Here is a 13,608-nt window from a genome sequence, read left to right as displayed (position 1 = left end):
TTGGATCTGGACAGCTACAGGATCATTTGGAACACTAACTGCAAGCCAACGTTTGCCCATCAGTGGCATATACCTCGCTGATCTGAATGGCCACAAATCCCTACATCCATGTTCCAACATTCAGTGGAAAGCCTTCCAAGAAGACTGTAAGCTGTTATGGCTGCAAAGGAAGGGATTAATGTTTTTTTGCCATGTTCTAAACAAGATGGGAGCATTAGTGTGATGTGTGATATGCAGCCTGACACGCTGTTCTACTTCATCCTAAAGGTGTTCGCTGAGGTTTTGTGGAGGCCTTTTTCTTCCACATCAGACACAGTAAATAATTTCTGAATGGATGCCGCTTTTCAGAGGGTGTTTTCATTCTTTTGGCCATAATTTCACTGCCATCATGCAGCATATGAAATCATGCATTATTCAAGAATATGTCCACATAACAAAGGGATGTTTTGATACTAGATGACTCAGAGTAAGCCCAGGGAACTGCCTTTTTAAAGAGCAATTTTTCAGCATTTTAGTGAATCATTCAATTTCTTTATTTCTTTATTTTTGGATTTTAATTTATAAAGAAGGTTGATTGAGATTTGTGATAATTGGAGTGACTTTTTTTGCAGACAGGTTTTGTTATTTGCCTTGTTTCTTTCTGCTTTAAGTGGTTGGTTTCTGCAGCTCTGTGTAATGATTTGAAATAAACCCCATCTCACACTAAGGAAAAGATTTATGGTGCTATCTTCTTTTCACGGTTAGAGTTTAAGTTTGTTTTCTTCTTGTATAAAAAAAAAAAACAAAAAAACAATCCATAACTCAATGCATGTACTCCACAGGCATGCAAATTTCATTGTTTAGCCATCAATTCAATGGGTTTAGGGGGGTTGTAAAGTCCATCACATGCATTAGCTGAATTTCAGATTCCTTCAAGAACCTCTGTTGGATTTAGGGACGCATATAATTGGGGTGTGCCGTGGCAACTCATCAATGTTAATTAACCATGTATCATGATGACAGCATCTGGGTTGCTGACAATTCCACCCACACATGGGTATAGTTTTTATTTCCTTCTAAGCTCTTTTTGCATTGTTTTTGTTTTGTTGACTGTATAAGATATTTTCTGCTATTAAACCAGTCAAGATTATCTGAAGGAAATTGGTTCACTCAAAAGATTCAATGCATGCAGAAAATATCTTGGCAATCCTTTTAATGCTCATCTTTTTATCAGTCCTGTGTGCACTCATACCTTCTTTTTGATTATAGCAACATGTAATATCCTCTGGCAAGGAGCTCTGCTCAACAAATCAAGATTTGGCTGACCACTGGTTGTCCACAAGAAAGAAATCAGAAATATAATTTCACACACAAACTGTTATCCATACTGGGACATACTGTTTAATGCTGCCCAACACCTTCATTCATTTAAAAAATATATCTTGACTCTTCTGTGCCTCTTGATAAATCTGGGTATGCGTGTAACTGAATTCAAGACTTTGAATAAAAATGAATAAGTGATTTGGTTTGTATTGTCCATCTATCCAGTGTTAACTGAATCTAATGTAGAATGTGGAATGGCAGAAGCAGAAGAAATGCAAATAATATTTTTCAATATGTTCCATTAAATTATACATTAAAACGTTTCTTTTGCAAATCTGTGCCATATTGCATCTGGTTGTTCACCTTTCACAAATGTGTTTACTATAGTTAGTGAAGCGGCTAAGTGCTTATGTTTGGCAGAATCGTTCAGTTTATGATACACGCGTGAAAATTGGCATGAGCAGTCTCCATGGGTCACTTGACAAGAAAATTGTCCGAGCCACTTGAAATTTCAAGATGGCGCCCATTTTTCAAGATGGCTGACACCTTAGTGGAGGAGTTAAGTGCAAGCCCCCAATGTTTCGGAAAACATTGAAGCTTCCCCGGGCGCCGCCATTGGCTAGCAGACCATCACCTGCTGTTAGCATCCCATTGACTCCCATTCATTTTGGCGTCACTTTGACAGCGAACAACTTACATCTGAGGCGTTTAAAGACTCCATTTGTCCATTATTTATTTCTAAAGAAACACGAAAATGTATAAAAGGCTCCATTACCTTGTATCTTACGTTATGGCCCCGTAGATGCTGTTTTTGTAAAAATAGGCTAACGATTGCGTTATACCCACGCGACGCTCTGTCGCACAGTAAAGAATTACCGTATGGACAGGAGGAGAAGCTCGCGCGCAATCGGGGGGACGTGAAGGCAAAGTGACAAAGTAATTAATCAAAATACTTAGCAAATGTTACTCCTGCTCCTAGCTCATGGACAGCTTCTACTCACACTCTCCGTCTCTGCAAGATTCGGAAGGGAATGATTGAGATTTCGCTTGGCACAGCTGCTAGAAGACAGACAGGTTGCTCACGTCACATCTACGTCGTCAAGCTCAGTTCGAGTCTGCGCAGTACGCTCGACCATCAGGAAGTTAGTGCTTCTAATTGACTTCATTTGTCTCCGTTGAATCCAATAGGGTCGCTGTGTCCAGTTTATATACTGTCTATGGTTAAGTGATATAGTGGTTTATTTGGTGATACAAGCATGAAAATTGGCATGAGCAGTCTCTGTGGGTCACTTGACAATAAGCCAACTACAGCTACTTGAAATTTCAAGATGGCGGCCATTTTTCAAGATGGCCACCACCTTAATGGAGCAATTAGGCTCAAGAAATCATTTAGTTGGTGATACAAGCATGAAAATTGCCATGAGCCTAACTGCTCCACTAAGGTGTCGGTAGGGTGACCACCTGCTAATAAGCCCAAGGGGGGACAAGGGGTATGTTTCTGAGGGACAATGTGGGACACTGCCTGGCGCGGCGGTGCCCACCCCACTGGCAGACTCACTGATAGTGGTTTACCCATTTCTAACACATACCACCTTACATATTAATAATGCCCTATTCTACTAAACATGTAATTGCTGATGTATGCTCATGAATAGGCCAACCAATGTGTATTTTTTTTCTAAATAAATATTTTGAACATTCAATGAATTGACAGATGTACTTCCACTTAAGATTTACTATTTAATTTTATTTATTTTCCATTACAATGTATTCACTTTAAATAAATTATAATATAAAATTGATTAACAGGAATTGTAGTTGCTCAACACCACAGGAAGGTAAAAAAAAAAAAAAAAAAAAAAGTATTTATAAAAAAAAAAATACGATTGACATCGTATTCCCCTCCATGTCCGACTGAGAAGGACGTTTTGCAGGTCACAAAAAGCCCTCTCTGTATCCCCCTCAACACCTTTGAGCCACAAATATTCATTTTCCCAGTCTTTTTAATTGATGATGGCGGTGCCTCTCAGACTCAGCCTCTTTATCCATTTTTCGAATTGGAAAGCGCGCATCTAAAAGTTCCTTCCCAGTGTGTCTAGTACTATGCGCGTGCGTGCGCTGTCATGACAACAACGAAAAAGTTGACAACAACCTCAGCAGTTCAACTGAGGGGTGGGTGCTGAAATGTCAAGTACCGTAATGTTCGTTTGTCTGCTTGGGGCTCGAGGATATAGAGCGACCAACTTTTTTTTGAGCAAGCATAGATTATGCGTGATACGGTCTCAATTTGCGGGACGCATGAATTGGGCTTCAAACGCTGTGCGCGCACGCGCTACGCGGGACGGGTGGTCACCCTAGGTGTCGGCCATCTTGAAAAATGGCCGCCATCTTGAAATTTCAAGTAGCTGTGGGTGGCTTATTGTCTAGTGACCATCAGAGACTGCTCATGCCAATTTTCATGCTTGTATCACCAAATAAACCACTATACCACTTAACTGCTCCACTAAGGTGTCGGCCATCTTGAAAAATGAAAAATCTTGAAATTTCAAGTGGCTCGGACAATTTTCTTGTCAAGTGACCCATGGAGACTGCTCATGCCAATTTTCACGCTCGTATCATAAACTGAACGATTATATCACTTAACCGCTCCACTAAGTCCATGAACACTGAATAGTACACTTTTAAGAGTGAAGTTATTGAATTCATGGGTTAACATGTCAATGATATGGCAGAGACTGTTACTTTAAATGTATTTAATCATTTTTATATAGATCTCTGAGATTTTTCCCTGCAACGAAAAGCTGGAGGGTTTAAGAGCTGTTTTTCTAGAAGAAAAAAAAAGACTTTTGAAAAACGTAATTACAGCCACAACAAGCTACCCAAGAGATTGCCTAATCAATGTCTGTGAGCATGCTGTGTGTGTAGGCCTGGGACAAAAATAGAATTTTCTATGATGTATTGTCATAAGAAGTGAACAACAAGTAGCCTACTTCTGAGGATTAAAGCTATTATTGTGACACATCTTAAAGATATACTTTCTTTGGCATGTTTAATAAGCTTTAAGCTAGACAGCCTAAATCTTTTCTAAAACATATAATATCTGTCAATTGGGTGGCATAGGCTTGTAAAGTCAATGAATGTGTCAAGATATCTGAAGGGAGTCTCGTTTATTCGTTTTACATGTAAAGTATATGTGATCTGTCTGTCTTTAATTCTGTGCTGGCCCTTTAAAAGGTTTGTTTAGCATGTTGTTTGGCGGAGCGGAAGTTATTATTGGGATAAGAGTTACACCTTACAGCTGCTGATGTGTTTTTCAAAACAGTTCAGGAATCTACAGCCAAGTTGAATACTTGACGGAAGTGCTTATTATGTGTTCGGACAGTCTATGGTTCGGACGGGTCTTAAAAACAGTCTTCTGTCTCTCTTAGAACTAAGGTTCATTGAGCCTTAGCGGCATCGGCTAACATCTGAATGCACGGAAAGCTCGAATAACTGAGCTCAATTAATGCTGTCACCATGCCGTCTTACGAAGAATTTAGAAAAACCAATCACTTCTATTATTTCGTTAAGTTCTCTCTAAATATCTATTCAATGCTATTCTCGGTAAGTGTTCGTTTAAACGGAAAGATGTTCTAGCCTACTAACGTTAGCATTTCTTTGTTTCTCCCTCACCTCACTGATGCTTGCCCTGAATGAGTACGCTCATGTGTTTGTGTTGAACGTACAGTAGGCTATAGGTAGTCGTACTAACTTTGACCGTGTCTACCTGGTAATTTTTTGAATGCATATTAGCCTCACTTCTGTAAAATTTCTCAGCTGAGCTTTGTAGCTCAGTAAAGAAAACAGACATGCGCTGCTGGCAGATTTAAAGGCGCAAGACGCTGTTATTGTTGCTGTAAATGTATCACGCTATATATATATGTTTTAATGGTTATTGTAAATGATTAGTGGCTGTAGTAATATTGAAACAGTAGACTTAAACATAATCTATTTTCTTTGCTTTCTTGCCATATCGAGTCTAAAGGCTATAACTTGCTAACGTCCTGGATAGAATATAGATCCATTATAGATAAGATAGATATAGAAATATCTATTAGGGATGCAGAATTATTGCAAAAATGTGTGACTAAAATATCAGATATTTATTGACCGACATTGAATATTAAATTTATTCTGCTCATTTAATCTAGTATCTAGTGTTAACATAAAGTGATCGTGATATGGCAAACATGCATTTATAACAGAGTTCATGCTAATTTTAATAAATAAATAAGTAAACTATTTATGAAGGTTGTTGTACTTTTCCCCCCAAAAAATGTAAACAAAAAATTAAAATTATACATCATTACATGTACAACATGAGGTCTTAAAGAGATGGCATCCTACAAGAGAGAGTGCCGTTAAAGGGTTAAATGTCTGTGATCTCTTCTCTAATGAAGGTTTTTTTAGAGACTATTTATCCCTCTTGTTTTGAGGATTTAAAAAAAAAATACTTAGTTTAAATAAATCCATCCTTTATAATGTGCTTTGTAAGATTTTGATGCCTACACTTACTTTTATTTATTTTTACTATATTTAGATTTTTTTTATAAACAAAGTATTTTAGCAGTTATTGGCCATAACAGGAAAATAATAATTGTCTTATCAATATCGGAAAAAAATTAAACATTTTGTGCATTCCTAAAATCTATATATGTCTTTGTTTTAATGTCTGGTTTTGATATTTTAGGTTTCAGGTCTGTAAGTTATGTGTTGATTCTCAAGAATTGGCAATCCTTTGCTTAATAACCAGCAACCATTAAGATGTATTTATTGAATTCAACAAGGAACACAGTATTCTTCTTGACTCACAACCAGAGTGTTCTGTCTTCTCACAGGAAATTCAATAAGTCATTGCCATTTGGGAGTATCTTTACTATTATAGCGAACATGATGTTACAAGCAGAAAAGCCTCTCAGGATACTCTTCAATTCTCTCTTCCTTTCTCTCTCTCCCTTTCTTTACTCTTAAGCTTGGCTTGCAGCCTTTACACTTCCACATCACTAAAACACCACCATCTATCAATTAATAGAAAATAATTGAAGATGTCAGGAATCTGAAATTGACAGATGATTAATCAGCCAAACAAGACTTATTAAATTAACCCTCTAGAAAGAACAGTCAGGGAAGAAAATTGAAAATGAAGTGGTTTCAGTTAGCATGCATTGTACTAATGTAGTCTTTTGTTAGGATACAAATTGATATTAAGGCTACTACATCAATCTTCTTTATGATTTGCGTCATTCCATTGACATTGTTTGTGCATTTTAGCTAAGCACTCTGAGAATTACATCTGCATCTTAGGGATTAATGTGAGGAACACAAATGATACAGTACCTTTTTGGATTTTGCATCAGATGACTTATCTGCATGACTTGGTTGTGCATTGAAACATAGATTTCAACTTCATATCTTTGTTACATGTCTAATCGAATCATGTAAACGTAATGTTGTGGAATTATGTAAGCTGATGTGACTTGTACAAATGTTTTACCAAACCAACCACTGCCCCTGTTCCCCTCAGTTGCTCGGTCTGTGTGTGCTATGTATTGGAGTGTATGCAGAAGTGGAGAGGCAGAAGAATCGCACCCTGGAGGGGGTGTTTTTGGCTCCTGCCGTGGTCCTCATACTACTGGGTCTCGTCATGTTTACTGTGTCTGTTATTGGGATGGTGGGATCTCTCAGGGACAACAAGACTCTGCTGCACATGGTGAGTGTTGCTTGTCTGAACATACAGTATATATGTGTGCCAAGCTTCTACCATTTTACTGGTGTTATTTTTGGTTGTGACTTCAAAGGATAGTTCAGCCCAAAATGAACATTCTGTCATCATTACTCACTCTCATCTCATGCCTTTTAAAACCATAAGACTTTTGTTTGTCTTTGGAACACAAATGATCTAAGAGATTTCTGTCCCTCCATTGAAAGTCCCGCTCATAAAGAGATGGTAAAATAAATCCATATGAATTGAGCGGATTAATCCAACTCTTCTGAAGAGACATGATCGCTTCATTGAAAAATATCTTCAGTTGTGTTCCAAAGATGAACAGAAGTCTTAGAATGGCTGATGACTTTTATTTTGGATTAGCTAACCCTTTAAATAACCCTTTCCATGCAGTTCCTGTGTGTCCTGTGTGTTTTGCTGGCTCTCCAGGCTATTGCCCTCATCATTGCCCTGATCTTTGAGAAGACGGTAAGACACTGAGAGCAGAGAGAATTTTGGTGCGGTTACGGTATACGGTTTGTTGTTAATGAGTCCCAATCTCCTCTGTCTTTAGACAATCAAATTATTTCAGAAAAGTATACGTGAGGGAATCAAGCACTACTATGATGACCTGGACTTCAAGAACATATTGGACTACGTGCAAGAGAAGGTTGTTTACCTAACTGTTTTATTACTATACGTGTGTTATACACCCACCCTAATATGGTCTACAATACATCAAGTCAGCCATAAATAATGTCCATCTTTCTAGCAGAAACACATAGTTTGTGTCAATTAAAATCCCTTTCATCCCCGTAATCTCACAAAAATGACAGTTTTCTCATAGCAGATCTCAGTCACCTGCATCATAAATGGTCAAAACTTTTGAATGGTTCTGTAATCCAGCTTTATACACATTTTAATATGGCATTTAAAAAAAAAAATTATACTTTTACTCAGTAAGGACACATTAAGTTGATCAAAAGTGACACGACTGTTTAATAATGTAAAATTTCTACTTCACAAATGCTTTTCTTTCTGTTCTATCAATTCATCAAATAACCATGAACATTTTTTTTAATCAGTATTCAAAAAAAATTAAGCAACACAACTGTTTTTAACTTTGGTAATAATAATGTTTCTTGAGATACAAATCAGCATATTAGAATGAATTGTTTTTTGTTTGTTTTTTACGAAGGATCATGTGACACTGAAGATGCTTAAAATTCAGCTTTGAAAGTGACATGTGAAGGCCATACTCAGAATTTGTACTCTGCATTTAACCCATCCAAGTTAATGCACAAACATTAGGAGTAGTGAACACACACACACACACACACACACACACACACACACACACACACACACTGCAAACCTTTGACCACTCTTCAAATGCACACACCTGGAGCAGTCATTTTGCTGTGGAGCAATTGTGGATTAGGTGCCTTATAGGTGCCGGTATTGAGAATAGAACCCGCGACATTCGGGTTACCAGTCCGACTCTCCATTAGGCCACGAAAATAGAAAACCGTTATTTTTAAATAGTTTTAAAATTTCACAATATTACTGTTTGTACTGTAAATTTGATCGAATAAATGCAGCCTCGGTGAGCATAAGTGACTTTTTTTTCAACCACACACACACAAAAAAAATCTTACCGAACACAAACTTTTCATCAGTAGTGTATTTTTGATTTATATTTTATATGAAATATTTTATTTTAAATATTTATTTATAAAGGCTTATATATCTATTGTCATGTTAAGAAGAAAACTGTCACTCAAAATTATAAATAAAATTCCCTTTTATAATGACTCTCTTGGTTTGTCTTTTCAGTTTTCTTGTTGTGGGGGAGACGAGTACAAGGATTGGGAAGTAAACCAGTACCACTTCTGCAATGGCACGAGTCCTTTGGCCTGCGGCGTTCCCTACACCTGCTGCATCCGTCAAAGTGTTAGTCATTCCATGTTCTTCTTTCAGTCATGATACATTAATCATGCATATGACGGCCCAGCACGCGGCAGTCTGACGAGAAAAGCTTTTTTGCAGTGGAATCAGTCTGACCCACAGGTCTGTGAGAGTAGGGAGCTCATTTCTGAGCTTTTTTCTGGTGGGTTAGAGAGCTTTCTAGTAAATGCTGTTCTCCATGAGTCAGTGGAGAGTGCATCATGATGGAGAGGATTTAATTTGCCTTCCCTATGCTGCAGAGAGTCTCTTCTGATTTATCAGCACCTCTCTCTCTCTCTCTCTCTCTCTCTCTCTGTCTCTCTCTCTCTCTCTCTCTCTCTCTCTCTCTCTCTCTCAGAGTTAATGAATGTTGATTGGGCACTAATGCACTGTTCTCCTTTCGGTATGACAGCTTACTATGCAGTGAGCGAGCACAGGCCTTTCCAAGCTAATGAAACATCACCAACATAATCAAGACTTCCTTAGAATATTCTTTACATCTTGACTTATTTTTTCCATTCTCATCCTAGGTAATTCAGATATAGTTACCCTTATGTGAGCCAGAATTTTCAGATCATAAATCTGTGATATTTGACTTCAGATGTTTCCCTTATCAAGTACAATCCTAATGGCACAATAAATTTAGTAAATAAAGATCATTCAGTAAATAATCAATTTTGTGCTCTTATTGGTTGCTGAAAGCATAATCAGATTATTCAAAATATTTATGGCATAATGGGCCTTACAATTCATTGTAAATATGTGGAACTGTCACTTTCTTCACCCTGTACCCTTATTAACGAAGCCCGGCTGGTGTTCTCCATCTGTTTCAAACCACATCATATTATAATATGGCATCTGGTAGCTGTTGCCGACCTGTTTTGAGAAACAGAGTTGAAGTGTCACATGGTATGGAATGTATGAGAGGAATTGGACTGTGCTTTTGGGAGCAGGCAGGTTTACAGTCTATTTGTAATCTGATTAGATGGGCTCCCTGTTCATCAGTCCTATTACAGATTCCATCACCGCAGTGACCCTCTGCTTTAATGATTACATCAACATGATTATAAGTGTGTGCTGAAATTCCATAATGAATATGAAATTCATTTTAAGGGTCAAAGGACAAAATTTAAAGTTTGCCAATACTCTTCTGCTCCAACAGCGTCAAGCTGACCAAATGCCACTTCTCACTTGAGGTTTTCAAAAACGTAATATGCAAGTTACTAAATAGTCTTGTGTGTGTGTGTGTGTGTGTGTGTGTGTGTGTGTGTGTGTGTGTGTGTGTGTGTGTGTGTGTGTGTGTGTGTGTGTGTGTGTGTGTGTGTGTGTGTGTGTGTGTGTGTGTGTGTGTGTGTGTGTGTGTGTGTGTGTGTGTGTGTGTGTGTGTGTGTGTGTGTGTGTGTGTGTGTGTGTTTTATCAGGTCGGAGAAGTTGTGAACACACTTTGTGGCTACAAAACTCTAAATCAGCAGGTAAGTGGAGCTCTCGGGGGTCTCATTTTAAGTCCACATTCTTGTAATGGCCTGCAACCAGCCTTCACTGACTGATTTTAAATGACTTGCGTCATTTTACATAATACTCACTCTGATGCAGTTGGAGAGAATGTTTTGCTGGACCTTGACACAAGGAAAAGCTGGGACAGGAAAACAAAAACCTTCGATAGCCATTTCGAGTGCAACCATCTGTAATGGTTGCTTCATTCCTTTGTTTTTTCCATAGATGAAAACCAAGCAAATCACATCAGAGCCATTACTAGCACCACCTCCATTATGCCATTACGATGGACTTTAGTTGTGATATTTTAATTTTGTTTCTGTCATAGAATCAGAGCATTACCTGCCGCCTGTACCGAATTTGTTTCTTTCTCTCCTCTGTATTACAGCGTGAAGCTTTAGATGGCATAATTCATGTGCGTGGCTGCATACATGCTGTGAACCTGTGGATGGGAGACAACATTGGCGCTACTATCGGAATTTGCTGCGCAGTTGGACTGCCACAGGTTTTGGAAACATCTTTCCCTTCTTGTGCTTCCTGTTTATTACTTATCTTATCCTGAAACTTCTGTATCTCTTTTCCTTCTGCACTTTTTTATCTCCCCTGCCATTCCACATTTCCATTTTGATTGCCTACTACCTATTCTGTTTGACTCTTCCAAACAATAAATTATAGAAAAAGGGCATCTGCAGTGACCAATGTAAATACCCAAAAGAGGGGTGCATGACTTGGAGAAGCTGGTGCCTAGTCTTGCCAATTTTGGCAAACTTGAAAACTTTATTTTCTAAAATAACCAGCTTGCTGTCTCTCTCTCTCTTTCTGTCTCATCTTGCCCCTTGCTGAGATGAGGGAAGAGATCACATTAAATGCAGCCACATGTCTGTGCTGTCACATTCCTCCAATTATGCATTAATCCTCAAATTAGAGCAGAGGGACAGACCATTTACACAAATATGCCTGGTAAATTACGATATGGCTGCATTAGTGATCTGCTTCTATAAGTGCACAGTAAACTGTATATTGTATCATATTTTTAATAAAAATACCTAAAATGAAAGATATAAATGTATCACTTATACATGCACAAGGTGACTTGTGCTTTGATCGAAATAATCAAAAGTACAAACAGTTTTTACACTACCGTCGGTGTCAGTAAGAAAATGTTCTTTAAAAGAAGTCTCATGCTCACCAATGCTGCATTTATATGATCAAAAATAGTGAAAATTTTAATATTGTGAATATTATTTTAATTTAAAATAACCTTGTTTTCTATGTTAATAATTTTAAGCAGCCTTTACTCCAGTCTTCAGTGTCACATGATCCTTCAGAAATCATTCTAATATGCTGGATTTTTGTGGAAACCGTGATAGATTTTTTCCCAGGATTCTTTGATGAATAGACAGTTCAAAAGAACAGCATTTAGAAATTTTTCAAATTATAAAAGTCTTTTACTTTTGATCAACTTAATGTGTCCTTGCTGACTTTTTTTTGCATTCATCAACAACATGCAGTAACACACTGGGGGTGTCACTAACTATCTGTTTCATCTGCAGATAAGGTGTAAAATAAACCTTTTTTAGTAATCTATCTAAAAAAAACACTTTAATGTTTCTTTCAGCTTCTTGGTATTCTCCTGAGCTGTGTCTTCTGGAATCTTTTGGTGGAGATGAGTGAGTCTGAAGACATGGTGGACTTTAAATTCCTAAAACGTGGTTTTGAGTACAGCGAACTGGACCTCTCGGGTGCTGGATGGTGTATGTGTCTACCTCGTGACCAAGGGTACCTGCCTGTACCTGTAGCAGAGCCTGACACCTGGACTCCAGACCCCATCCCTTTTGACCTGGAACAAGAGCAGCCCAAAATAGCCTTTACACATTCCCAACTAAAGAGCCAAGGATTTGTGTCAGGTGTGGGAATGGATGAAGTGGACAATCGAGCTTAAGAACCACAAAGAAAAGAAAGTTGCATATTGTTTTTTGTATATAAAAAGGTTTGCCCTTGCACTGTGTTAAGATAAAGTGAGTTAGTTGCACTACATGTTGGTAATAATGATTTTAGGCATGAAAAAAGGAGAGGTTTGTATAAAACATTTGGTAATTGAGGGAATCAAGGTAGGAGATATCCACAGGCTTGTATAATCAAACTTTTAAGAACATATCACTTCAAATGCTGTTTACATAGTCTGTTATTTTTCACCATTTTAATTCATTCTGTGTCTTATGGGATTAAGGGAGTTTGACTTGTTTTATTGGTCATATTGTCATTTAATAGTTCATAAGGTGCATAGAAAGGAGTCTATTAATTAATTGTTGGCAATCAATTTTTTAAATGTTTTAAAAAATAATTGATGATGTCCTTTAGACCTATATTTCAATGAGTTCAAGGAAATTGGTAGTTTTGGAATTCGTCAATGATTATGACTGTTGTGACTGGCAGATGAAGCTGGGCATTCATCTCTAGTCTATGCATTGTTTCTAAAATGTTTTATATTCATGTTTTAATTGTTTTTATATTACACTACTGTTATGAAACTCAGAGAATAGAAGGAACATAGGAATATTATGGATCTTCTTTTTCTTTTAAAAGAGCATGTGGTTCGTGTAATGCCGACATTTTTCTTTAACGGTAATAAGTACCAATGAAATTATTTATTAAAGTGTTGCCTTAAGTACATCAGAAGCTTTCTTACCTCAGGCTATTCTGGAATAGCCGCATTGATTTGCAGGTAATTTGTAGATAGGATTTTTTGTTGTTGTTGAAAAAGGGAGTCCTGGCATTGTTTAATACTACTTGAAGTTTAATTTGTCTTGAAGTAAGGCTAAAAATTTATGTTTAGTTGTCATAAACTGCTGTTTTAAATGTGTAGCCCATGTTTTATCTTTCTTAGGTGTATAAAAAGATTGAAAAAGTTTGGCTTGAAGGATGTCATAATTACGACTCTCTGCCATAAATGTACAAAACCCACCTTTTAGCTGTTGGTAGTCATTCTGAAATACCTCACAATCGCACACCTTTGCTAATAGACATTTTGATGATTTTGTTAAAGTTGACTGCTGTGCTCCAGCTAATGTAGCTCTGGTTTTGTAGTAACATTCAATAAAATTTGCTTAAATTAACCTTTT

General features: G+C 37.4%; 1 protein-coding gene across 1 annotated transcript; it reads left to right on the top strand.

The window, feature by feature from the left end:
- The first annotated feature begins 4,518 nt into the window (after positions 1 to 4,518).
- LOC308690898 (tetraspanin-15) lies at positions 4,519 to 13,608 on the top strand. The gene is made up of 8 exons (XM_081365675.1): positions 4,519 to 4,905; positions 6,866 to 7,051; positions 7,460 to 7,534; positions 7,620 to 7,715; positions 8,882 to 8,998; positions 10,414 to 10,464; positions 10,875 to 10,991; positions 12,105 to 13,608. Exons 1-8 carry the CDS (start codon positions 4,819 to 4,821, stop codon positions 12,426 to 12,428), a joined length of 1,053 nt encoding a protein of 350 aa, XP_081221801.1. The 5' UTR covers positions 4,519 to 4,818; the 3' UTR covers positions 12,429 to 13,608.

This window comes from Scardinius erythrophthalmus (genome assembly GCF_964197995.2).
Source record: "Scardinius erythrophthalmus genome assembly, chromosome: 5".
NCBI classification, from domain to species: Eukaryota; Metazoa; Chordata; class Actinopteri; order Cypriniformes; family Leuciscidae; genus Scardinius; species Scardinius erythrophthalmus.
This window is presented reverse-complemented; position numbering and strand designations above follow the sequence as displayed.